Genomic DNA, 25,106 nt, shown 5'->3' on the forward strand with positions numbered 1-25,106 from the left:
GACAACTAAAGACAGTCAACAAGCAATTCAATTCAAGTCAACCCAAAATGTTCTTTACTATAATATGTTGTATGTGCCCCCACTTGTCTAAACATGACATTGTGATTAATGTCGCGTTTGTAGAATATGAGTTCAACATCAAAATCCACCCGTTTTATCCATCTCAGGGGGCGGCCATTTTGTTACTTGCGGTGGACTGAAAATGACAGCTGCTCCTCTTTAACAACCAGTCATGACTCAGCTTCAGCAGGTGACAAAATGGCCGCCCTTTTGAGATAGATAAAAACGGGTGGATTGTGCTGCTTAACTCATTATACCACAAACACAATCTGAATACCTTGTTTAGACTAGTTAGTAAGGCTGCATAGAACAGATGGACAAGGACAATTTTTGGGTTGACTTCCCCTTTAAATATAAAGCACCTTGTGAACAGTATCTAATACTTATGACACTATAGAGACAACAAAAATCTTTCCCCCCCTACCATTCACAAATCTCTGGGAAATCTCTCATTTACTAGGACAATTGCTTCCTCAATCAATCAGTGGCACTTGTTTTGTGTTGAAGGTTTATTAAGAAGCAGGGCCTTGATCGTCTGTTTCACGAGTGTGACAACCACATGTGGCGTCTGGGAGAGCGCAGCATCCCAGATGGCCTGGAAGTGTCGGGTGGCTCCGATTGGTTCGCACTCACCCGCCGCTTTGTGGCGTATGTCATCAATTCCCAGGACGAGCTGGTGTCGGGACTTAAGCAGTTCTATTCCTATACTCTACTCCCCGCTGAGGTGAGTAGGCCTGAGGTGGGCCCTCTTAGAGTTCTGTCGCTGCTGAGCATCAAGATCATGTGACACTCTGCTGCTATTTTGCTAAGATGTTCTAAAAGTAACACACAGATCAGGTCTTTTGTATAACTAAGTTTGTCTTTCTGCCCTGTTCCCAGTCGTTTTTCCACACCGTGCTCGGAAACAGTCACATGTGCGACAGCCTGGTGGACAACAACCTTCGTGTGACCAACTGGAATCGTAAACTGGGCTGCAAATGCCAGTACAAGCACATTGTGGATTGGTGTGGCTGCTCCCCGAATGACTTCAAGCCCCAAGACCTCATTCGCATCCAGGTGAGTGAGTGAGTGAGTCAGCACAAGATGTATTGCCAATCTCCATTACCACTAATTGTGTTCCTTTGTTTAACCACAGCAATTGTCCCGACCGACTTTCTTCGCACGCAAATTTGAGTCGTCAGTGAACCAGGAAGCCATTGGCATGCTGGACACCCACCTTTATGGCCAGTATGCACCAGGAACTGTTGCCATTAAGGCGTACTGGGAGAACCAGTTTGAGCAGATGGATGGCGTGGCCTCGCTCAGTGACGTGGCGCTCACTGCTCACGCTTCTTTGTTTCGCCTGGGCCTGAAAAGTCTGGAGACATCCCAGGGCAGAAAAGAGGCCTGCAGGTCCGGAAACTTTATGAATAACAAAGTGATTCAAATAGATATTTTATGCTTGATTTATTTTTGGTTTGCCGTCTAGTTTATACAATTCACCCCCCCCCCCCCCTTCCCTCCTTATCGAGACAGGTTTGAACCTATCGGCTATCCTCTGTCAGTGCACTTGTACTTCTATGATGACCACTTTCAAGGGTACTTGATACGTCAGGAGGTTCAGGCTGCGGGGTCAAATGTCAAGGAGTCAATAGAGACATGGGCTGTGCCCCATTCGGCATTGGTGTTTGAGAAGAACCTTAAGGTGTTTGAAAGGCTCAAAAATATTGAGGTGAGGGGATACTTGTCGCGTGTCTTTAACATTGTGAAAAAAAGAAGGAAAAAAAACACCTTTGCTGGATATAAACAGTAAAATATCTATTGGTTATATAAACCATTGATCCTTTTCCTTAACAGGTCGGCACAGAATGGGATCCAAAAGAAAGACTATTTCGTAATTTTGGCAGCATCATAGGTCCTATGGACGAACCACTGGCAGTTCAGAAATGGGCTCGCGGGCCCAACCTCACAGCCACCGTCGTGTGGATTGACCCCGCCCAGGTGGTGGCAGCTTCTTACGACATCACGGTGGACGTGGATGCAGAATACACCCAGTACAAGCCACCGCTGCAGCGCCCCCTGCGGCCTGGCATTTGGACAGTACGCGTATTGAAGCAGTGGGAGCGGGTGGCCCAAGTTCAGTTTCTTGTCATGCCCTTAACCTTCAAAGATAAACAGCCACTGCGCCAAGGTGAGGCTTCAATTGTATTTCTTCTTCTTTTTGTGTGTGCATGTTATTAGTTGCTGTTTATTAATCAAATCCCATGAATAACCAACGTTAAATAACTCTTGAGTATATTCTGGTAAGCATCTTGTACGATAGTATTAGCATTCAATATTTTGAGATCTAAGCTTTGCATTTGGGAGAGCTGCAACACATGTTCAGGTGTTGTAAAGACTGGAGTTCAAAGAAGAACCACAAGAGGGCAGAACGTTCTTTACAATAGCGGCTCTTCCATCCATTGCCTATACTGCCTATCTACTGCTAACTTTGGGTGAAAGGCAGACTACACAAGTGGACTGGTCACCGGTTAATCTCAGAGAGCATAGAAATGCACAACCATTCACAGTCACTGAGTGGGAATTTAATCCACACTCACTACTCTCAACGGTGAATATACAAAGAAAAATCCCACGGCGCTCAACTCATGGAATTTGACAGCATTTTAGTACATTTTTATCATCTGCAAAGGATTCTTGTCATTGCCATGTCTTTGTAAATGCCTCCCACAGATAAGGACGGTTGGCTGCATGCAGGCCCACCAGGAAATTTGTACCTGGAGCAGAGCTTCCAGCAGTTGACTTCCATACTGAAGCTGCCGCCACAGGAGCCCGCCATGCTGGAAGCGCAACGAAATGCCCAGTTGGTGGGCCCGCCCCTTGAAGCGTGGGTCGACCGCTTTGTGGCGAACTTCTGGGTTGTTGGGGACTCGTGCGCCACACAGACTTCATCCTGCACAGCCTTGGTGCCGTGCTCCAAAACGGCCTGGAGCTCTTTGTCCCCGGACCCCAAATCTGAACTGGGCCCAGTTAAAAGTGACGGGAGAATCAGGTAGCCCAAGTGTGGGACAGCCATTAAGGAAGCGCACGCACGCAAGAGCTCCAGGAGAGCCTGTGTGCGTGGGAAGTTTGGCTCAAAGCGAAAGGCCACAAAAACAACATGACATCTTGCACGGGAGAGTCACAACATTCTCAGTGAAAATGACTTGCGAGAGGTGAATGCTGGAAATTTGCACATTGACGACTGCCAGCCCAGAAACCTTTCTTGGTTTGCAGGATTACATGAATGCCTGATACATGTTTGTTTTTTCCCCTGAAAGAAAGTTATGGGAGTGTGAAACATCACCCTTCCCAAATGGTCAGTTTCTCACTACTTGCAGTCATGATGCAGTTTGAAGTCAACCACAGTCTCCTTGCCGTGTTTTGTTCTCATCACAAGACAGAACAAAAGTTGTGGATCGTGTTATGCTTATTTTTCAAGCATTTTATATTGGAAACATGGAACAGTTGAAGTGCACTATACTGTTAGAAAACATTACACAGCAGCCATTTCATTATATTGTGCCGACGAGAAGCTAAAAAAGGTCAGTTGTTTATTTGCAATCGTTGTGGGTCACTTACGACATACAGGTATTAATTAATTGTATGCTTCACACATTTTGTTGTGTTTTTGCAAAACAATTTTTTTATATTGAGGTTCATTCAATGTCCCTATGCTCTTAAAACATGTTAATCTGTTCTCCAACCACTGCTTGCAGAGGGACTTGATTCAAAATATGAAGCCAATGTAGAAGGGAAATTCTGAATTCAATTCATGTTACATTTTTTGCCGCCTGTGTAGATGCCGGTTTTTTTGTGCATGGGTCTGCTCTCCACTCAAGGGAGAAACACTTCAATTCCTTTGACCAGAAACGGTAAACACTGTATGTTTTTTATTTTTTTTTAAAGATTTATATTGAGATAAATCAAAGCTGCCTTTACTTAGCTGAGATGACTTGTTTACTGCAGGATTAAAGATTCCCAAGATGTGCAATTTCTGCCTGCCCAGTCTGCATTTGAGTTTGCAGTTTCGACACATTTAATGTGATCTTTTTTTAAATATATATATATATATATATATATATATATATATATATATATTCTTTAAAAAATTGTTGTTTTTCAAGTGACCTTGTATACATTGCACAGTACAGTTGCTTCAGTGAAGCCCCATGTCTGTAAAAAGAGAACTGCAGATGTTATTTTTATACTGTGTACTGTTTGACAACAAGTTGTGTCCAGTCCATACGTCTTTGAAATGTAAAGTAGCATCAATATGTGTTTTTCTTGCATTTTATTTCCTGATCGGTGATGGAGCGGTTGAGTTTTCCGTCCTTGCTGCTGTGGTTACCTAAGGAGGTCAGACGTGGACTCGTGTGTACTGCACGTCGTGCCGGGTCTCCAAACAAGAACAATGACGTCAATAAAATGGACATGGATATCAAGGCTTGAGCTTCTCTGTTTTGTAAAACTTGGTCGGATGTTTACCCTCCAGGGCGCTGCAGACTTTCTTGTCACTTCCTTGTTGAAATGCTCAAGATGCTTTTTAGAACACTACACATCAATATTTAGTCAGGCTTGTTCCTTCCTATCCACAGGGTTGCCAAGCATATAAGCCAGCAGTGAAAGAGGAATTGAGGTGAGCACTAATCTACAGCTCTATGGGGTACAGTGAGGGATGGATGGATCCAACAAACTGAGGAAAAAGAGGTGAAGATGTTTTCCCTTAACAGGCTTCACACCTACATTCAACATCCTGCGCTCTTATGCATCAGGGCCTCATTAGGTGATTCTTAAGTGTTTTAAACCAATTCTCATTTCAAAAAAAATTTCCCAATGCATTGCTACTTTTAAAATCTGACATTTACCAATGAAAAGGTGGAAATGATTTTCGTTATAAAACCATGCAGCAAAATAGGATAATTCCACCAAAACAACGTGTACAGCATTTTCCTGTTGGCTTCGTCACCAGTGCTAAATAATGCTGTAGTTGGCAATATAAATAGGAATATTGTGTAACAATATAAACGAGTGTGTTCATCTGCTGCATTCATTAGAACTGTTATTATGAGCGTCGTCATGTCGCTCTTAAACAATTCAGAATAATAGATGGCATGCTCTGAGGAATTTTATGTTGCCATGGAAACATCTAGCATCTAAGCTGCTGAGAATGCAGAACGAACCCAAACTGCATAAAATCATCTTTTCTCCAACGGCTTCCTTGTGGTAAAATGCTACCTGTTTTCCAAGGAGAGCTTTTAATGCAAAAAAAAAAAAAAAATATATATATATATATATATATATTAAACGAAGCATTAATTCGTAACGATATGCCTGAACCGGTCACAAGACATTCAGCGGGCCGTACACAGAGTGAAGCTGTTATTGCTAAAACCAGATACACTCAACATAATTGAAGTACTTTATACATTACAAATTCAAATGGCACAAATGTCAAACAGTTTCAACCAAAGTGTTCTGGGAATAATGTGCCTCAAAAGTCGAACACAATTTGGAGTTCTAATCATCATGTGTGATGTCAAGAGGAAATTTTCAGTGATAATGAAATGGGAAAGTTCCTGACTGCTCAGTACAAAATGAGGAATACAGTTAGCTTAATATGAATTACATACCTAGCATGTAGCTAAAAATGAAGTTGGCTAACGATCTGCAAATTTGTGAATAGTTTTACTATGCAGCCCCACAAGTCAAAACACGCCATTGTGATTATTATCGTCTCTGTGGAATATGAATTAAGCAGAAAAAAAATCCAACCATTTTTATCCATCTCAGGGCGCGGCCATTTTGCCACTTGCTATTGACTGAAAAACGACATGACAGTTGCTCCGAATTTGGCTGTTACTCAGGTTTTAATGCAAAAAAATGTTAGATTACTGTGTGACTAGATAATAATAAATTAATGTACTTGCAATTATTTGCACCAAAAGAACAAGAAATATTTATAGTTGCCATGGACATACTGGTCAGGCCCATTTGAGATTAAATTTGGATGAAAAAAACTAATATTTGTTCTACAAAAATGTATTAACAATATGTGTCTGTGTAATCTTTTTTGGGTCATGTTATCAGATAAATATTGATTCCGAACTGCTACAGATAATACACAATGTAAGTAAGTATTGAGAGTGGGTCACGGCACACAAGCCCCTACTGAAGGCCAAAGTCCCACCACTGGTGTTAATAACTTTTTTATTATTATTATTTTTTTTATGGCAGGAGAAGGCCCGAGGAGGAAGATGAGGTGCTGCTGATAAATGTCAGCAAGGGAGGTGAGCATCTGCTGCCAAAGAGCTCCAGGCGCAATGAAACCATAACCATGGCGACCATACTGATCGTTGCCTGCATCCTGCAACGTGCTGTCTAACACGTCACTACACCTGCGCAATCCAATGCAGACGAGAGCTGTTTAAAATGTGCTTATTGTTGTAGTTGTATTGGTGTAAAGAGAGCTAGGAAAATGTTGCAATATCATGATTCTTTTTTTAATGATTCGATTTCTGCAAACCATTGTAGTGGGTGACAGCGGCATGCAGGGCAATTTCATGTCCGGGTCTTTCGCCACCAGGACCCCCGTGGGCATCGGTTTCACAGTGAGTGAGCTTCCTGCCATGCACCCACTCACCGAGAGTTTGTTTTGCAAGATTCACCCCACCCCCTCCCACCCTCACACAAGCTGCTGCCTTCATCTGAGTGATGAGAAGGACACGGCATCACGGCGGGCTGTTTGTACTCAAGTTGTGACATAACACAGACCTTTTTTTCTTTTCTTTTTTTTATTCACTGTGGAGTGGTTGAATCTCTTAAGTGAATACAAAATGATCTAGTCGTGAGAAGAAGCTTCATCTTCTCACTGCATTCATTACGATTCTCAACATCCTGTGGGGGTTTTCTTGACGGTACGTCAGTTATTAAGGGTAATTACGCTCCTGTCATGATTCCGTGATTGTGATGAGGACCGTAACGTTGAACAGTGGAGGCAGTTTGTTTGCTTCTGGGTGTTGGCTCCAGTGGCGTTTTAAACAAGGATGATATTATGCTTTGTGACGTGGGAGAGGAGGCTCAGTGTAGTGCATGATGTGGCACTTGGATGGCAACTCATGTCGATGCATTTATACAGCAGCATGGTGGAGTTTGTGACAATGTAAGGAATTGCCTTTGCCATTTAGATGAGCTTGAAGGTCCTCCAGCTGCACCCTGCACCACCATGCATTCAATTGGACCCGTTTATGTGTCTTGTAGTATTTGTGTAGTGGCTTCACACTTGCATGAGAGGATCAAAAAATGTATGCCAACTACACACTTGTGGTACACGTACACAATCTAATGAATCACAAGTCAAAAGCTGCAACAAAAATGCCTTAACATTAAAGTAATACCTTTGTGGAGGCAGTTTTTGGGGGTAACTAATGTTGTGACTGTGACCACATGCTGACATTTTCCGCCTAAATATTTGTCAGCTTTGACATTTAAAGATCAAGGTCCTTTCTTCATGCTGACTCATTTGGTCGCACAAAATATTAACAGTCAACGTTGGCAGAGTTGTTTGCCTTATCTGATAAAACATGTTATCAGTATCTAAATGTGAACGCCAGAGAGTTTATTTTTATTCTACTCTTCTTCATGTCGATGCTTGTTTTGAGGAAAGATTGAAGAAGATAGAATTACAAAGTCTGACAAAAAGAAAAGCCATATTTCACAACTAAAGTCTTCTGATTCTAATTCTGTGTTTCTAATGCTGATAACTTAACATTACACCTTCCTTTATAGGGCACTGGCATGATATGGTTAAATTAGTCAGTGGTGGATTAACACAAGCGCCATTCATGTTCAGTCTAGGCATAAAAGGATAAAACATGGCTACATCAAAGTCAAAAGGTAAGCAGAGCTGCATTGAGTTTTGTCGGATGCCCAGATTAGCACTAGCTCACAATGTTATCTTGTTATAAGTCGATGTTGGTACTAAGTTGATCGTGTCAGTTTGCGCACAACTTTTGCATGTTGTCATGTGGTGTGAAATCGCCATCCGTGTTACCATACTTAAAAAGAAGATGCTTTTATGGGGCCTATTTGGTGACTTTTTTATTTGTTTATCATCATGTTTTTCATCGTAAACATTAGGGATGGGCAAGTCGGACGATACCTTATTATTATTTCAAGGTATCAGTACTCCCGACATTAGTTGCCCTCTTGTGGCCATTTTATAATCAGGGCTAGAAATTAGAAGGATAATAAATTGTCATTAATTTCATGCAATTTTAAGGGGGGAAATTCTGTATTGGATTTCATATGTATTTCTTTAAATTGTGCTGTCATTTTTTTTGGGGGGGGGGGGGATTTAAATGTATCAAATAAATATAGCACCTTACAACGCACTTTTGCAACAAGATTGACTGGTCCTGTGTTTGTATGACAGAGAATTTTTGTTGTGTCATTTGAGGGGAAGGTCATTTTAGCGCTTGAGTCGCTTTTCAACAGTTGCTAAAAGTGTCCCAACAAAATTTAAAAGTGGTTCAATGTGTTGCTAGGTTCTTTGGGGTGCGGGTGGGGGTTGGTGACATACCGGGGTCGTCTGAAAAGGAACAAAAAAGCTAAATTGGCATCAATGAAACCATGCAAACAAAACGTAGCTTCTTATTACGAAAGCTAGGGGGAGCCAAATACTGCAGGAAAATGCTTGCACATTTAATTGCTAAATTGACTCTGGGGAAACAATCAAACACGTTTGACATGGTAATTATGCAAACGAGTCTTCTTTTTAAATATAATCATCTGGTCATGGCAAGACCAAATGTTGGGGATTGGTTAAGAAGAGGAGGAGAGGGGAAAATTACTTAGAGCAGGAATAACCGATGGAAGATTATAACAGTGACCGCTTCATTGTGGTCATGAATGAAACGTTAGGGGCGTTCAAATGAGTTAAGTAAAAATAAAAACAGTCTTCTTATGCTCAATTGACAACACCTGTGGCACGGATGAGTCAGCTGTCGGCTCATCTGACCCTTGCAGCTGTTTTGGGTACAATATAAGCCTGGGGGGCTGGACCAAATGATGTTTCACTCATGAAAACGCGCGCGCGCGCGCACTCACACAGTAGACGCTGCCGCCGCCGCCGTGCACTCTTCGTCAATTCATATCGTCTGCCCACGCCAGGATGCAAAGCAGAGAAATGTTTCCGCCCGGGTGTCATTTTCTGCTCTCATGACTGCTGGATGCTTCTAATTTGGCCCCATTCGCGTTTTTTTCCCTTTACATTTTTCTCATAAACACTGAAGGGTGAGCTTTTTCCATTTCCCCTCCCGTGGTGATCAGGATCATTTTTGTGACCGCACAGCATGCGAGCAAAAGGGCTGGAGACTGCCGGCGACACAGACTGAGATCTACAGCCTGTATACACACATATCCACACACTACACTGTGTGTGCGTCCTGACTGGACTACATCTTGGACCAGAGTGGCTTTGGCTCCGTGAACGCATCGTTTGCAATCGCGATGTCCACCAGGAAGTCGTCGTTGACGCAAAAGCAGTCTAAAAATGGGACGTCCAAATATGTGTTGGAGCGGTGCGCTTCTATTCACGAGTATTATGATATTGCCTTCAAGGTGTGTATTTGCTTTATGCCATTTCGGTATTTTTATTTTCTAGCTGTATTGCAGTAGGGATCGCAAAGTATACAGCTACATGTAGTGTCTTGTTTTAGTGCACACTCAAAGTTGTAATGGTCATTTCGACAGTTTGTAAATCTTCCCTTTGTCCACATGTGCTGATGCAAATATTTGTCGAGGGTGTACTTGTGGCACCGCTACCCTTTCCAAAAGCATTAAAGGCACACCTGTTACTGTCAAGATGCTCACACAATAGGTGAGTTTAATTGCGCCAAGCAATTCATTACTGCGACGAGTTCAAGTGAATCCGCTCTTGCAATGACTGCAGGGCACTTCATTCGGCACACATGGACAAGGGGTCGTTAGTTAGCGATGTGTGTATAGTTGCAACTGCAGTGCATCATGAGAAATGGCAAATAATGTAACCAATATATTGGAAAAGGCTCCCAAAATGATTAAATGCAGCACTTTAACACCACTGTCAACTGCAACTATATTTGCAAAACGAGTAGCTCTCTGTCAATGAAAACTAAGTGACAGTGTCACATGTTGGTGGCATCTCAGTGCGGTCTGATGTTCATCATATTTCCAAAGAAGCCCATCCTAGAGTTGTTGTGCAATGCGTTTTCTGGTGGGAAATATTTCCACGCAACGTGATTCATGTAACAGTCAGTGTTTCATTTCCGCCACAGATGAATTGCAATTATTATCAAAAGCATTGTTGCGTTTATGCCCCATTTCCCTCCCTCTGCTGACGTTTGTGTTCTACTTGATAGGTGATGCTGTTGGGAGACTCATCGGTGGGAAAGACGTGCATCTTGCTGCGATTTAAAGACGGGGCATTTGTGGGCGGCAACTTCATTGCCACCGTTGGCATAGACTTTAGGGTGAGAGCAATCCTGTTGAAAAACACTCACTTTGCCTCACATGTGTCATTTGTCTCCCATTCCTGTTACTCTGAGAACTGTAAAGCAAATAGCGAGCCACTCCTGAGTGCCAATTATCACCTCTCTTCCATCAGCGTGTGACGATAGCACCCAATGTACAAATCCTGTCAACAGGCAGCCAGTCGAGTTCACAGCCCACTTGTGCCGCTCGGAGCCACAGGCTGCTTCTTACATGGGCAACCGCCCACATCCTCGGCTCCTTCGGTCTGTGCTGGTCAAGTTCCTAGCTCATCCTTTCACTTGACCTCTGAGCATCCTTCCTACTTTTTCTTTCCTAACCTGTATTGAGCCAAGGTATATCTTTTACACTCAAAGCATGTCACCAAACAAAAACGTTACCAAAAGCATATAGTGAAATAATGATGCTCAGTGTATCACTCTGAAAGCAGTTAGGTCAAAAATAACCCCAATTGGGTCAAAAATGGACTGACCCAACTTTTTCAGTAATTAAACAGATTCAATTAATAACCCACAAAGCAATCTGTTTTTCTGGCTTGTTTTATGGGTTATTCATTTGACCCAACTTTTTGGGCAAATTGAATAAAAACAAATAAAAAAAACAATTGGGGGAATGAACCGACCCAACTTATTTTAGATATTTAATTCAAAACGGGTCAAATGAAATGACCCAAACCAACCCAATTTTCATTTTTGTAAATGAACCAACCCAACTTTTTGAATTATTTAATGCAAAACGTTGGGACAAATTAAATGACCCATAGTTTGTTGGGTCAAAATTTTGGGCAAATTGAATAACCCAATTGAATTGGGGGGGAAATGAACCGACCCGACTTTGAGTTATTTAATCCAAAACATTGGGTCACATTAAATGACCCATAGCAACCCCATTTTTTGGGTTGTTTTGTGGGTTAATCGTTTGACCCAAAATTTTGGGCAAATTGAATAACCCAATTGAATTGGGGAGGAAATGAACCGACCCGACTTTGAGTTATTTAATCCAAAACATTGGGTCACATTAAATGACCCATAGCAACCCAATTTTTGGGTTGTTTTGTGGGTTAATAGTTTGACCCAAAATTTTGAGCAAATTGAATAACCCAATTGAATTGGGGGGGGAAATGAACCGACCCGACTTTGAGTTATTTAATCCAAAACATTGGGTCACATTAAATGACCCATAGCAACCCAATTTTTTGGGTTGTTTTGTGGGTTAATCGTTTGACCCAAAATTTTGGGCATATTGAATAACCCAATTGAATTGTGGTGGAAATGAACCGACCCGACTTTGAGTTATTTAATCCAAAACATTGAGTCACATCAAATAACCCATAGCAACCCAATTTTTGGGTTGTTTTGTGGGTTAATAGTTTGACCCAAAATTTTGAGCAAATTGAATAACCCAAATGAATTGGGGGGGAAATGAACCGACCCAACTTTGAGTTATTTAATCCAAAACATTGGGTCACATGAAATGACCCATAGCAACCCAATTTGTTAGGTTGTTTTGTTGTTTTTGAGTTATTTAATCCATTAACATTGGGCCAAATTAAATGACCCTTAGCAAACAATTTATGGGTTGTTTTGTGGGTTATTCATTTGACTCAACTTTTTTAGTTAATTGAATAACCCAAAAAATTGAGTTAGTACCTTTTGATCCAATTTAGTTTTTTTTTTGGGCCTAACTAGAATGCATTGATTTTGCCGCTGCATTTTCACGACGAAAATATGACAGTGAATACTATGCACACATATATACGGTACGTGTGTATTTAAGTGTGTTTGTCTGGTGTGTATCCCACCGGAAATACACAAACAAAAATGGCGAAACATGGCAACGCAGGACAGAACCACCAATTTGGAACGAGGAGGAAACCCACTACTTAATTAGTGTGTTGAGTGACATGAATATAATTAATTTTATTGACTGTAGAACGTAAAAGTGGTAATGACATCTATTTGCGGAATGTGCATGCAGGAGTAACTCTGTCCGCTCGTGCATCTACAAAGTAAACGGGTTACCCGAATGTTTTAGAAACCAGAATTTTGACAGTCTGTAAACACAATCAGTGGTAACAAGTGGATACAAAGATTACTTGCACCTTCTGCAATTTGGTAGAAGAGCATTAAATAGTCTGCCTGTCACGATCGCCGGCAAAGCGAGAGCATCAAAGATACATTATTGGCATGAAATAGCTCATTTCCTTCACAAACCTCCTGATGGCTCAAGGCACACGAGCCGGCGGTGTTTTGGAATCCGAATCACCGCTCTCTTGTGATAAACACAAAAGTGCTCTTTTAATAGTGAACCCGCTTAACCTTCTGTTTCCCTCCAATCAACACAAAACACTCCCGCTAATGGCGAGACAACTACGGCCGGAAATTGTGCTGCATTAGCCAGAGTGATGTATTGTCTTGGCGAGAAGACATTAGGGAGCGTAATGGTCGTCTGAGCTATGAGGATCGTCTCCACTGAGGACAATGTGTTTTTCCAGCACTCAAAGAAAAGCAACAGGTCCAATCCTCGGGATCCACAGACAAAGAAAGTGAGGAAAAAAGATGCATTCACCGCCGCACCGTTCATTCACAGTCATGAATAGTCGGCTTCAGGCTTCTTATGGCTGTGAAAAAGGGGTTCAAGCTGCCGGAAAATGGAGTAAGCCGAGTGAAACAGTTGAGTGCCGAGGTTGTTATTTGTGCATGAAAAGACAGGCAGTGCTGTTGTGTCAGCTTGGAACATGGCTGCTCTATTTTCGGCATGCTTCCTTATAGCAGTTACTCAGCATGCAGGCTCCTCTCACATCATAATTGGGGGGAAAATAGAAAGCCATGGCAACTAATGCAGGGGTTGAACCATGTCCATTCTGCCACAGTATTCAGCAGGTGGCTTCTGCTGCTTCTGTAAGATATGAACGAACACATCTTGAGCTCCCCCCCCGAAACCGTGTTTTTCGCACACGTATTTTCGACACGTATTCATATTCACACTTGCCTTATCTGTGAATTGCTTTCTGGTGGGAAGGTTATTGTTGTGAAAGGTTAACAAACCACAATGTCTTGGCAATAGATGGCCATGGGAGCTGACGACTTTCACAATAGTGTTTGATTTATGACATGGAACAGTACATTCACATTTCTACAAGCTCAAACAGTGCTGCGTTATACTGCAATAAGTTGACTTTGTGTCTTTTTTTCTTTAGCTAAATAAGACAACAAAAATGCACTGAAGTCAAAATAACAATAACGTTATACTCTAGTTCCAAAAAAGTAGCGTGTGGAGGACAGGAGTTGTCTTTCTTTACTCTAACTTGCAAAAAAAAAAAAAAAAAAGTATCATTACTTTCTTTCTCAGTCTCAATTTCTCTTTCGCGATCTCTACACTTCTTCGCGCTTCTTTCCACGCAACAAGTGCGTATACGTTTAGCTTCAAATAACTAATATGAAGTAAGTTACTATAGAATCATTTGTATCATTATTTTGTGAAGCCGCCACTAAAAGTTAAGTCATGGTTGTATTTCAAAATGTAGTATTATAGAGCTGAACTCATTTTTACACTTAAAGGCAGTTATATGGGAAGTCAACGCCCCCCCCCCCCCCCCCCACAATTATTATTATTTTTTTTACAATATGTTCTATGCAGACTCATTGGTCTAAATATGGTATTTCTGTTAATATGAGTTAAGCAGCAAAATCCAGCCGTTTTTATCCATCTCAGGGGGCGGCCATTTTGCCACTTGCTGTCGTCAGGTAACAACCAATCACAATGCAGCTTCAGAAAACAGGTGATCTGTGATTGGTCGTTCCCTGAGCAATTGCGATGTCATCTTCAGTCGACAGCAAGTGGCAAAATGGCCACCCCCTGAGATGGATAAAAATGGCTGTATTTTGTTTCATAACTCAAATTCCACAAATGTAATATTAATCAAAATGTCATGTTTACACTAGTGAGGTCACATATAACATGTTATTGTCAAGAAATGTTTAAGGTTGACTTCCACTTTAAGAGTTCTTCAAAATATTTTATGAAGGTGAGTTTGATTCCAAAACGGACCAATTCTATATACATGATTTCCCATAGAACACGTTTATTCCAAATAAACAAATGGACATAACGCTCATGTAAGTACTGCAGTTCATCACCATGACAATACAACCGTAAAAATATTCAAATGAGAGAGCTGGGAGTGTTAAAACTGCTTGCGAAATTTGAGCGTTCACTTTTGCACGAGCCTGTATTTTAATTTAGTTTTTGGCTGGAGTGATCCCAACTGCTTTGGACCCAGGAAATCAGATAACCGCCCTGTGAGTTAGCAGGAAATGAACAGCGGGAGTCACTTGATATTCTGCCCATTGTCCTACCGACTGATCTTGTCCTGCGTGTTTCGCAATTAACTGTCTCTGGCGGCGTTTACGAGCCACTTGTACTTGTCTCTTTTCTTTAGCCACACGCAGCGCCTTTGTGCTTTTTTTTCGTCCCCTCAAATGTGCGTCATTCATTTCCGTGCCATTTCCTCGCAGCACTCCGCTCTGTTAAGCATGCGGTGCATGTCTCACGGCTCTTCTTGCTTGTGTCCCTAGAATAAAGTGGTCGACGTCGACAACCTGAAAGTCAAACTCCAGGTGAGCGAGTCCCTTGTCCTCCTCCCGCCTATTTTGCGCACACATGTTCAGCCATACATCCGACGGATTATGTCACACTCATCTGGGAGGGTTTACAAATTGAAGGGACTTCACCGGATTTCATCACACAAAGGCGCCAAGTCGTCGTTGCTTATAACCTGTTTGTTGAACAGGAGTGGGAGGTGACAACATTTGATAGCTCTGCGGTAGCTTTGATGGAGGCTTAACCTCTTGTCTCGCACTTGGTTCATGCTCATCTTGTTTCATACGCTGCTATTAATGCAGAATTTGACGCCCATGCAGAGTTTACATCATTTATCTAGCTAGCAGAGGTTGGGAAATTTATTTGTAAAAGCACAATTGGCTCCAGCTCGTGGTTGGCACAGCGTGTTTGTCTTTTAGTACGTATTCTCAATATAAGCATGACAATGAAAATATTCTTATTTTAGCATCGACTTTGCGTCAAGTGCTTTGGAATTCATCCGTGACAGTGACAAAAATGGTCAGATCCATTCACTGACGTCAACAAGTTGGCTTTTACCAAATTTGGACAACACGTAATATTTGAGCCAATCCTCCGTTGGTGCTTTGCAGTTGAACTTGTTCAGTATGGCGACATTTCTGTTTGTGTCAACATGTAATTATGTGGTTTGTTTGAGATCTGGGATACAGCCGGCCAGGAAAGATTCCGAAGCGTGACACACGCCTACTACAGAGATGCCCAAGGTAACCTTTACTGGTTGGAGCTTACTTCCTCATACTGTGTTTGTGTGTGGGAGCGACCTTTTCTAAGATATGCAGTGCTTTTCAAGTACATGTGTGTGTGTGTTACCGTTGCAATACAACTGCCTCTCTTTTCATTTTGACAGCACTACTACTGCTTTATGATATCACCAATAAGCCATCATTTGACAACATCAGGGTAAGATTTTTAAACTTCCTGCTCCTAAAAACCCCCTTGACAAAACACAAAGAGGGCTTACGTTCCCTTGCCCTCCACCGGAAGCAGCACAGTGTTATCAAAACAGGCCAGTTTTGATAAGGGAAAGCAGTAAAAGTGTTCCTCGGTGGCTCCTTCTCACGGCTGCTGATTGATGGATGCGTCCCCGGGGGACGAACACGATGCACTTGAGATATTTGTTTGTCAACCAAACGCACGTCACTACTGTGTCTATCTGCTTGTTCTTTTGAAAGGCTTGGCTAAATGAAATACACGAGTATGCCCAGAAGGATGTGGTCATCATGTTGCTCGGCAACAAGGTGAGCAAACCTTCCTTTACTTTTGTGTTACACAAAAAGATCAGGAGGATAAATGTAGTGTCCTCATATGCATGTTCAGAAAAATGCTCATATATTCAGCTTTTCATTTCCTTCACTGATGTTTTAAAACATACAACCAACCCAAGACATGACACATACATTTATCTAAAATAAACCATAAATTGAGAATCCCTTTCAAGCGCTTCCTTGCTCGAAACCATTTTCTGCACAATGCCTCTGGTGACGATGAGTCTCCTTGCTGCCAGCAACAGTCGTAACTAATCTGTCAAAAGGCTCCCTCTGGTGGTTGATAGAGTCACTGCGCTCAGGAGGGTCATGTATGTCAATGAGGCTTATTTGCGGTGAGAGTAGCTGGGATGGCGGCGTCAGAACTCTACTGGAGGGGAAGTTTGTGACACCGCTTCACTCAACGGGGAGCTCTAGCTCGGGAACATCCTCTTATCTGGCAGCCAGGCAAGAATTGACTGCCACATAAGAGGATGAGCAGTGTGCATGGCCTGTAACAATTATCTCAGTCAATCTACGACCTCTGACCTCCAGCTTCGGGGTCAATGACTGTTTTGTTTTTATTGTGCTGGCTTTCAGGCGGACTTGGCTGCAGAGAGGGTAGTGAAGACCGAGGATGGGGAGAAGTTGGCTAAGGTAAGGTTTCAAATGTCTATCTGGGCAAAAGTTTTGGGACGCACCATGCGGGTTAATTATGTGCCTTCTGACATCTGGTGGAAAAGCATATAATTTCTCGTCACTGACCGAGATAGCGGAACAAACACATTGTTGTCAGTAAATAATTTTCGACTCCATAATTTTCTGATTAATAACTGCTAATACTGTCTGTCACTTTAATAAGATCTTTGAGTTGCGTAAACGAGCCTCATTGAAGTTAATTGTTTTAAATTAACTTATTCCCCGCAGTGCACTGCAAGGAGTAGTCGTGGAGGTGGTGGGGGGTCGGAGGAATGAAATGCATTATGTACAAGTAACGAGGATCTGTTTTAAAAATAGCTCACAAGTGATGGGACACTAACTTGATAAGAAGAATTAACAGAAGAAAAATGTCTCAATTATTTTTTTTTTTACTTATCATGGTACATTTTTCTTAATGTGCCAAATATTCTATATTTTGTTTAAAAATGTAATAGATTGTGTTGAATGAAAGAAACTGCTGTTTTTATTTATTTCATTGTTACATCAATTATTGTAAATGATTTTTTGTTTTTTAGGAGTATGGAGTGCCATTTATGGAGACCAGCGCAAAGACCGGCATCAATGTGGAGTTGGCCTTTCTAGCTATCGCAAAGTGAGTGTAAAAGCTGCTTAGTGTTTTGGCATTAAGATCAAATCCCAATTTCCGCACCCAGACAGTTGTCTCAGTGAAAGCTTAGATTAGACAAGCAGCCAGTCGGTGAGAAAAACAACAGGCAGGAGGGTGGTTAAAAAAAAAAAAAGCACGTCTGAGGTCAAGTATACATGGTTGGCTAATTTAAAATAACCTACTGCTGCTATTTTGAACAAGTTATCATCCATGACAGGTGGTTATGATAGAGGGAGGATGGAAGCAGCTGCCGGTGGCATTCCAATCGTTTTATTGAACAAATGGTAACAAAATGCAATAATCAAAAGCGCATTCTCATCACACCTGCCGGTAGCTTCATCTGACGACAGTAGCAGAGCCATTCTTCCGTCACGTCACTTGTGTGACATTCAATTCTTCCGGGCTTCAAGCTTAAGGCAATACGACCTTATAAATTATTGCATATTTATTGTGCTGCATCGTGTGTGTGACTCCACAAAAATTGGCAACACCTGGCAACCCCCCTGACCCCCCACTCCCTATTTTGTCCAATTTCTGTTAACTGCTATACTCGGATAACATACTTTTGTTAAAACCATTTTCCCTCTGAAAATCAACATTTAAAGGGGAAGTTAACCATGACCATTTGTTGACAATATGTTACATGTGGCCTTACTAGTTTAAACGTGATATTCTGATTAATATTCCATTTGTACAATATGGGTTATGCAGCAAAATCCAGCCATTTTTATCCAGCTCAGAGTGCGGCCATTTTGCCAGCCTGTCTCTACTGAATATGACGTCACAGTTGCTCAGGCAACCAATCACTACTCACCTGTTTTCTGAAGCTAAGTTATCATTGGTTGTTACCTGAGCAACTGTGATGTCATTTTCACTCGACAGCAAATGGCAAAATGGCCGCCTGATTGGATTTTGCTGCTTAACTCATATTTCACTAACGCAATATTCACCAGTATACTGATTTAGGCTAGTGGGGCTGCTTATTGTTGACTTCCCCTTTAATGAAAGTTGGTCGCTGTACTTATAAAATATAATACATGTATATCTTTAAATGGAAATCAACAAATATATCGTACAAGTAGTTTTGAAATTTTGTCTATCAGGCTCTATTTTTGGAGAATCACCAAGCTAATGCTAATCCTTTAACCAAAAGCATGTTTTTTTTCTTGCAGTACTAGAATAAAGTGTAATTGCACATCCACTACAGCAGGTGGCAGCGGTGCTCTCATTGTCAGCGAGTATGCAAGGAGTATTAGCTCTTCTGCAGAGGTATACTTACTGCAATTTTATAGAGATATGACACTATTAATCTAACTTATTCCTACGCCTCATGAGCTTTTTGCGTGAATTATGCTCCCGAACTTTGGATTGAATCAAAACTGGCCTTTTGTTTGCATAGGAACTGTTGCCACGAGTCCACTTTCTGTGCCAGTTACAGATTTGACCAATGTGGGAATGCCAGTTGTTGTGGCTTTAGCTTCCTGCTAATGTAGCACGGTAGTAAGATGACCAAAAAAAAGCTCATGATAACAAACAATTGTACGTTTACTCTCCGAATTTTGTCTCTTCGAACGTGAGGCAACGAGCAATCTCAAAAGCTCTGAGGCGAATCAGTACCTACAAAAGAATCAAGTTGGCCGCGTTTTGTTAAGAGAGGTTGGACACAGTCTGGCGAATCTTCTCACGCGGTAACTGTGGGAAAGCAAGCAGGTGTCTTCGTCCACAAAATGTAACAAATCCAGCATAGTGGTTGATGTGGGCTTCTTTGATTTTCAGACTAAGTCCTCTGTCATCCTCATCCCCGGGTAGGCGCCGTAAATTAGCATTTTTCACAACAGCATTCCCTATTGATTCAAAATATTGATCTGTATTGTAACTCTCGCGATAAATGATTTATTAAGAAACAGCAAGAATGCTCATCTCGAAGTAAATGCGCCTTAGCAGTGGTTGTGAATGTGGACATTTTTTTTTCATGATAACAAGGAAGGCATCTGTTTCTTTGTCTATAAAAACAAATAAGAATCGATTGCAGGAGCTCTTATTGATGTCGTTCTTGATGGCTAATATGATGAAGACTGTATCCAGATTCATCTGGCTTGACAGTTACATTTGGCCCTCCGAGGGCAACGTAACGCAGATATGGTCAAGTCTGACCCTCTGTATTAGATTGTGCAAAGATAATGATGTTGCAGCTGATGAGTGCACATTTTGACCAATTGTGGTTATGAGATACTAAAAACAGCTCTTGTTCTAGCCCTCTATCACATGCACAATTTTTTATTTTTTATTTGATCATTTCTTAACCTTCCTTCTATAGTTGATTTGCTCCATCCCGCTACTCATCCGCCCCCTCAATATCTGACTTCCTCTCTTTCGCACTCTCGTTCTCGTTCCACCAGGGAGCTGAAGCACAGAACCGCCCAACAGCCACACGAGCCCAAGTTCCAGATCCACGACTACATCGACTCTCAGAAGCACAAGACCGGTTGCTGCAGCCTTGAGTAGCTAAACCCGACACTGGGCCGGGAGACACACACACACACACACACACACACACACACGCTTAAACACACGTACACACGCAGAGAAGGGGATCAAGACAGAAGGTGGGGGGTAAATCAAGCCAATCCCGGCACTAATCCTAAGAAGTGAGCGTCGTCCTCTTCTCCACTCAAGTGAATCCGATTGCCATCCCTTATCGAAAATGTGAATATCACTCTGTAGAAATGTGTTGTGGTCTTTGTGGTGACAGTTGTGATCAAACAAACACAAAAAAAAAAAGCCAGGATTTACAATATGATATCTGTCTGCAGGGAAATGAGCAGTATGTTTGCAGTGTGCTCGGTTAAGTTTTATATGAACAATCAATATGACTGTTGATAGGGAATATAATGACTTTGCTTTCATGTCACTTTTCAAAGGCTGTGAACTGAATCCCGTTTGGCCTTACAGTCTTTATCTTCACTGAGTGTGCATACACAGCGTCACAGTCGCACTGTAGCTACATATTCACGTGTAATGTTGTTAGAATAAAATCAATGTTGGAGGGCTCCTGCCCACTTTGTGTGTGTGTGTCCAGACGTCCACTTGAAGGCCACACCTGAACTTCATTCCATGATTTGCTGCAGGATCTTTGCACTGTTGCGCCAGAGATTATTTCCTGCCATGCTTAGGGACTCCCCGAAACATGTACACTCTTATTTCACAAACACTCTGAAACGTAACCGTGTCTCTGTTAACAATTGATGTTGTTGTGGAGACTGTACAGAAGCTGTATTTGTTCCATGCACTGTATTGTCTTAATTTGTACAATGTTCATTTTCAATGTTTGCTTGTCACGTTTGTTCCTTCTTAGAGGTGTCACGTTGATCACAAAGTGCCACGAAAAAGTGCTTTGTTATCATATTATATATATAAAGTATATTTTGTAATGTATGTGGTGCTGTTTTATACGAGTGTTTGTGCGGTATTTTGAGGGAAAGCTGTGGGAGTCGGGTTGTGCTGAGGTCAATGAGCCACAGTGTGGCAGCAGTGAGCCTGTTTATTTTGTGCAACCCAAAAGTAAATGTGGAGCATTTACAGGCCACCGTGGTGATCTTATTCTTTCTATATCTTCGCACGATGTCTCAATTGCGATGTTGCCGTTGGTTCTGTACGCGAGTTGTATGAAGAGAAGTATGTGGTGGAGTTAGTCGCAAACATGAAGCACATCTGTGATTCACTGTACCAGCTTTCACACCTCCTCTTCCTCCTCCTCATTTCACATATGAGTCAGTGTGCATCGGCTTGCTTTCTCAATCCTTTACCTCTAATGAGCTACACAGCTTTAAGCACACCTACTTATCAGTGCTTCTCCAACTGCTTTGCATTTCCCTGTTTGTTAGTATGCTTGTCTTTTGTCCACTTATCAGCTCACTCTACGTGGAAAATATTTTGTTAAGAGTTTCGAGCTGTACAAGGGGTCTGGAATATCTATCTATATTAATCTGCTAGCTCCCACGCAGTGCATCCCACTGACAGGTAGCTTGTACAGTATTATGTTATTTTGGTTGCCACGTGCCAGCATGTTGTAACATCAACACTAAACGAAGCGAAACTAAGCAATATTCGCATTATTAACTTTTGCATTGGATTCGTTTTTGTTGTGCAAGTGCACCTCATGAAATAACCGTTGACCCGTTCGTTTCCCATAGCTTTGCGACTGCTTTGCATGAAGCGGCCAGCTGGGCTGGTCCGTGAACGCACCTCCCTCTTCCTGAGTGGACTTTCTACTTGGGCCGTGGAGAGTGTGCTGACGGAGTTTTTGGACCGGGACCTTCGCTCCACGCCGCAAGCGGGTCACGCATTGGACCCAGCCCCTGTCGGACTTTGAACCCGTTATTCGGTGAAAGTAAAAAAGCGCGCTCGTCTACTCGTTCGAAGGGCTCGCACTTCTTCGTTTGACGCTCCCCACTCAGAAGCAAGCAGCAGCAGCAGCAGCAGCAGCAGCAGCAGCATCCCTCCGGGTCATTTTTCGAGTCTTTTCCACGGGTATCGAGCAACAGGTTGAGCCGCGGCCGAAAGAAGCAGCCGATCATGCCGAGTAAAAGCCAGTACTTGCGTCCCCGGCTCTGTACGCTGGATAAAGGCGACAACGGCTACGGCTTCCACCTCCACGGGGAGAAGGGGAAGACCGGACAGTTCATACGGCTGGTGGAGCCCGACAGCCCGGCTGAATCGTCGGGGCTGCGCGCCGGGGACCGTCTGGTGTTCGTCAACGGGGAGGACGTGGATAACGAGAGCCACCAGCAAGTCGTGGGCCGGATAAGAGTTACTTCGGGCCGGCTGGAGCTCATCGTGATGGACCCGGACACGGAGCAGCTGCTGAAGAAGCACAACATCAAGTGTCTGAAGGAGTACGTCAACGACGGGGTCCCGTTACCCTTCGAGGACGAGGAGGAAGCTGAGAAGCGCCGGGAAGAGGAGGACAAGGGGTCAGAAAATGGAGATGAGCGGCGAGCAGAGGGCGTCGAGGCGGAGGAGGAGCGAAGCGGGGGGTCCAGGGGGAGCACACCCGTACCGGACAGTAACGGAGAGATTCACGCGGACGCCGAGAGGAAGCTGAGCGTCGATTCAGACAAGGTGAGGCGCTTCAGGAACTTCATCGGGTACACCTGCACTGTCATTCTCATGAAATCTACAAGAAGGAGTCTGACATTACACTACATTGACAGAGTTCAAGTGTCGTTCTCATGGGCACACAGAGGTGGCAAAACTACTCAAACTTTATACAAATGAAGTTGATACTCTGAAACGCTGTATTTAAATACAAATTTAAAATAATATTTGTCACTGTCAATTATATCCAACACCAGTTTTTAATAATTTGGCACAATGGGAAAAAACTTTTATGCACATAAAATAGTTTCCTTTTATTAGTGCTAAGAACAAACAAAAGAGAAAAAAAAGACTTTTGAGTAACAAAAAAATGCTAAATTAGCTAATGATAACGAGTAAAGAAAATACACTTCAATTTTATTTTTATTTTTATTTTTCAGATTAGACAGATTTTTTTAACGCCAAAAACTGGTGGGTTGTACCCTGGCACAAGACATAATCCATACTGTACATCAAGAATAATTCTTCCCTAATTAGGGTCAAGGGTGGGTTGGCACGGCGCCAAACGCTGCTGCCTTTAGGTAGGCAGGTTCACTACCGGCTTGATGCCAGTCAGGGCACACATCACACCTATCGTACCTTCAGTATTCAGAATGTGGGAGGAATCTGGACTACCTAACCAGTGTCTGACCAAGATATCTGAAGTCATTGGGCTATATTTTCATGGACAGTGTGCTTGCATTGGGCGTAAAAATGGGTGCATTGTGATTTTCGTGCCAGTGCAAGCTGAATTTAATGTGTAATTTTGTAAACTGCACTACACTCAGCTGGGTTTTCCGGCAGACCGAGGGCTTTTTCTTTTATAAGCCCCCGGCGTACCTAACAATTTGGTAGCCGAAAGTCAACTAAATTTTAGTCTAGCTGGGAGCAGGTCTAAATTGTGGCACAGGTGGTGTAACAGATTCAGAGTTCTGTGGATATGTATGGTGGATATCATCATATTTTAATTCACAAATATGACAACAGGGTGCATGAAATCATACGAATCATTGTAGAAATCAATTAATTGAACATATTATTATCATTATCATTATCATTATTATTATTATTATTATTATATTTCTAAAATCACACTCCTTGGCAGCAGCACAGCTATGAGGTGACACTCTCGGACTTAAACAATCGGGTTGGAAGGCGGTCTCCAAGTGCCCACTTCACAGCTGTAATCTGAGATGTCCTGGCTAACTTTACATCCAGACCAGACCTGTGGAGGTCTGCTTGCAGTTCCTTATAAAAATACTTGATGTCAAAGGTTGTGCGCCAAAGCTAGTCGGCTGTGTTTACACCCACAATGGCACAAATGCCCCTTTCTAAGTGTGCTCGTCTGTGAAAAGCACTTTGCACTAGACTTGTGCTGGGCATGAACATAGAGCCCAATGTGTTAAACATTAGTTGTATGAAAACATTCTGTACAAATTGGTCATCGTAATCACTTGATATCATAGTTTGCACAATGTTAGCAGAGTCCCTACACCAGGGTTCACCACCATGGTGCCCCAGGGGCCTGTTCTAAAAAATAGCACACTAGTGATGGGACATTGTCATTTTCTAGGATTGATAGATTTGGATATTAATAGATTTATAGAAGTGTTGCATATCTGAAATCTTTTTATTTTATTTTATTTTTTTAATGTTTTGGGAAAGCAAGGGGGGAAAAACACAAGAAGAGTCTGGTGACCTCGATTCAACCTTTGCTGATTACCCCGTCATGGATGGCTGACAATTTACACCATTTTTAGCAAGCACTTAAAAAAAAAAAATTAGATTGTGATAGTAAATTCAAATGACTTGGTCAATTGTGTTATTAGGCTAACACAACGATACAGATAAAAATCATTATTGACAATTATTGTGAGAAACATACCCATGATGAATACTATCAACTCTAAATAATAACATTTATTATTTCTCAATTATGTATCAAACTTACTTGGGCACTTAATCAGTACCTCAGAATCAGCTGTCACTTTCAAAATTATAGCTGACCCCATCATTCTTGTGGTCGCACAGTGAATGTTCAACTGCACTGTGGTGCTGTTTGTAAACAAGAAGGACAGCATTTTCGAAAGACAGATTATTTACAGTGCAGTTGCACCACTGTGATCTCAAATCACAACTTGTTGAATGAA

The 25,106-nt window shown here is 42.2% G+C and overlaps 3 protein-coding genes across 4 annotated transcripts in view; all 3 read left to right on the forward strand.

Annotated features, from left to right (window-relative positions):
• xylt2 (xylosyltransferase II) overlaps positions 1-4,509 on the forward strand; it is a 13,829-nt gene extending 9,320 nt beyond the window's left edge. Inside the window, exons 6-11 of the mRNA XM_086064886.1 lie at positions 568-784; positions 940-1,116; positions 1,196-1,452; positions 1,576-1,771; positions 1,897-2,230; positions 2,773-4,509. Coding sequence (XP_085921012.1) covers positions 568-784; positions 940-1,116; positions 1,196-1,452; positions 1,576-1,771; positions 1,897-2,230; positions 2,773-3,095 — 1,504 coding nt within the window. The 3' untranslated portion in view covers positions 3,096-4,509. The remainder of the gene's footprint in view (positions 1-567; positions 785-939; positions 1,117-1,195; positions 1,453-1,575; positions 1,772-1,896; positions 2,231-2,772) is intronic.
• Positions 4,510-9,197: 4,688 nt separating this feature from the next.
• LOC147182699 (ras-related protein Rab-37) lies at positions 9,198-21,404 on the forward strand. Its single transcript, XM_086065186.1, has 9 exons — positions 9,198-9,699; positions 10,479-10,589; positions 15,186-15,227; positions 15,887-15,953; positions 16,097-16,149; positions 16,422-16,487; positions 17,094-17,150; positions 17,729-17,805; positions 20,220-21,404. The coding sequence occupies exons 1-9, from the start codon at positions 9,589-9,591 to the stop codon at positions 20,323-20,325; spliced, it is 690 nt and encodes a 229-aa protein (XP_085921312.1). The 5' UTR covers positions 9,198-9,588; the 3' UTR covers positions 20,326-21,404.
• Positions 21,405-21,681: 277 nt separating this feature from the next.
• The window catches only part of nherf1b (NHERF family PDZ scaffold protein 1b), a 35,601-nt gene continuing 32,176 nt past the window's right edge, over positions 21,682-25,106 (forward strand). The window contains exons 1-2 of one of the 2 annotated variants that reach the window (XM_086064997.1): positions 21,682-21,840; positions 22,014-22,941. In XM_086064997.1, coding sequence (XP_085921123.1) covers positions 22,396-22,941 — 546 coding nt within the window. In that variant the 5' untranslated portion in view covers positions 21,682-21,840; positions 22,014-22,395. Of the gene's footprint in view, positions 22,942-25,106 lie in introns of both variants that reach the window. The other variant, XM_086065070.1, reaches the window with a different exon arrangement.

Source organism: Leptonotus elevatus, chromosome 1 (assembly GCF_054856555.1).
Source record: "Leptonotus elevatus isolate MCC_2025b chromosome 1, RoL_Lele_1.0, whole genome shotgun sequence".
NCBI lineage: Eukaryota > Metazoa > Chordata > Actinopteri > Syngnathiformes > Syngnathidae > Leptonotus > Leptonotus elevatus.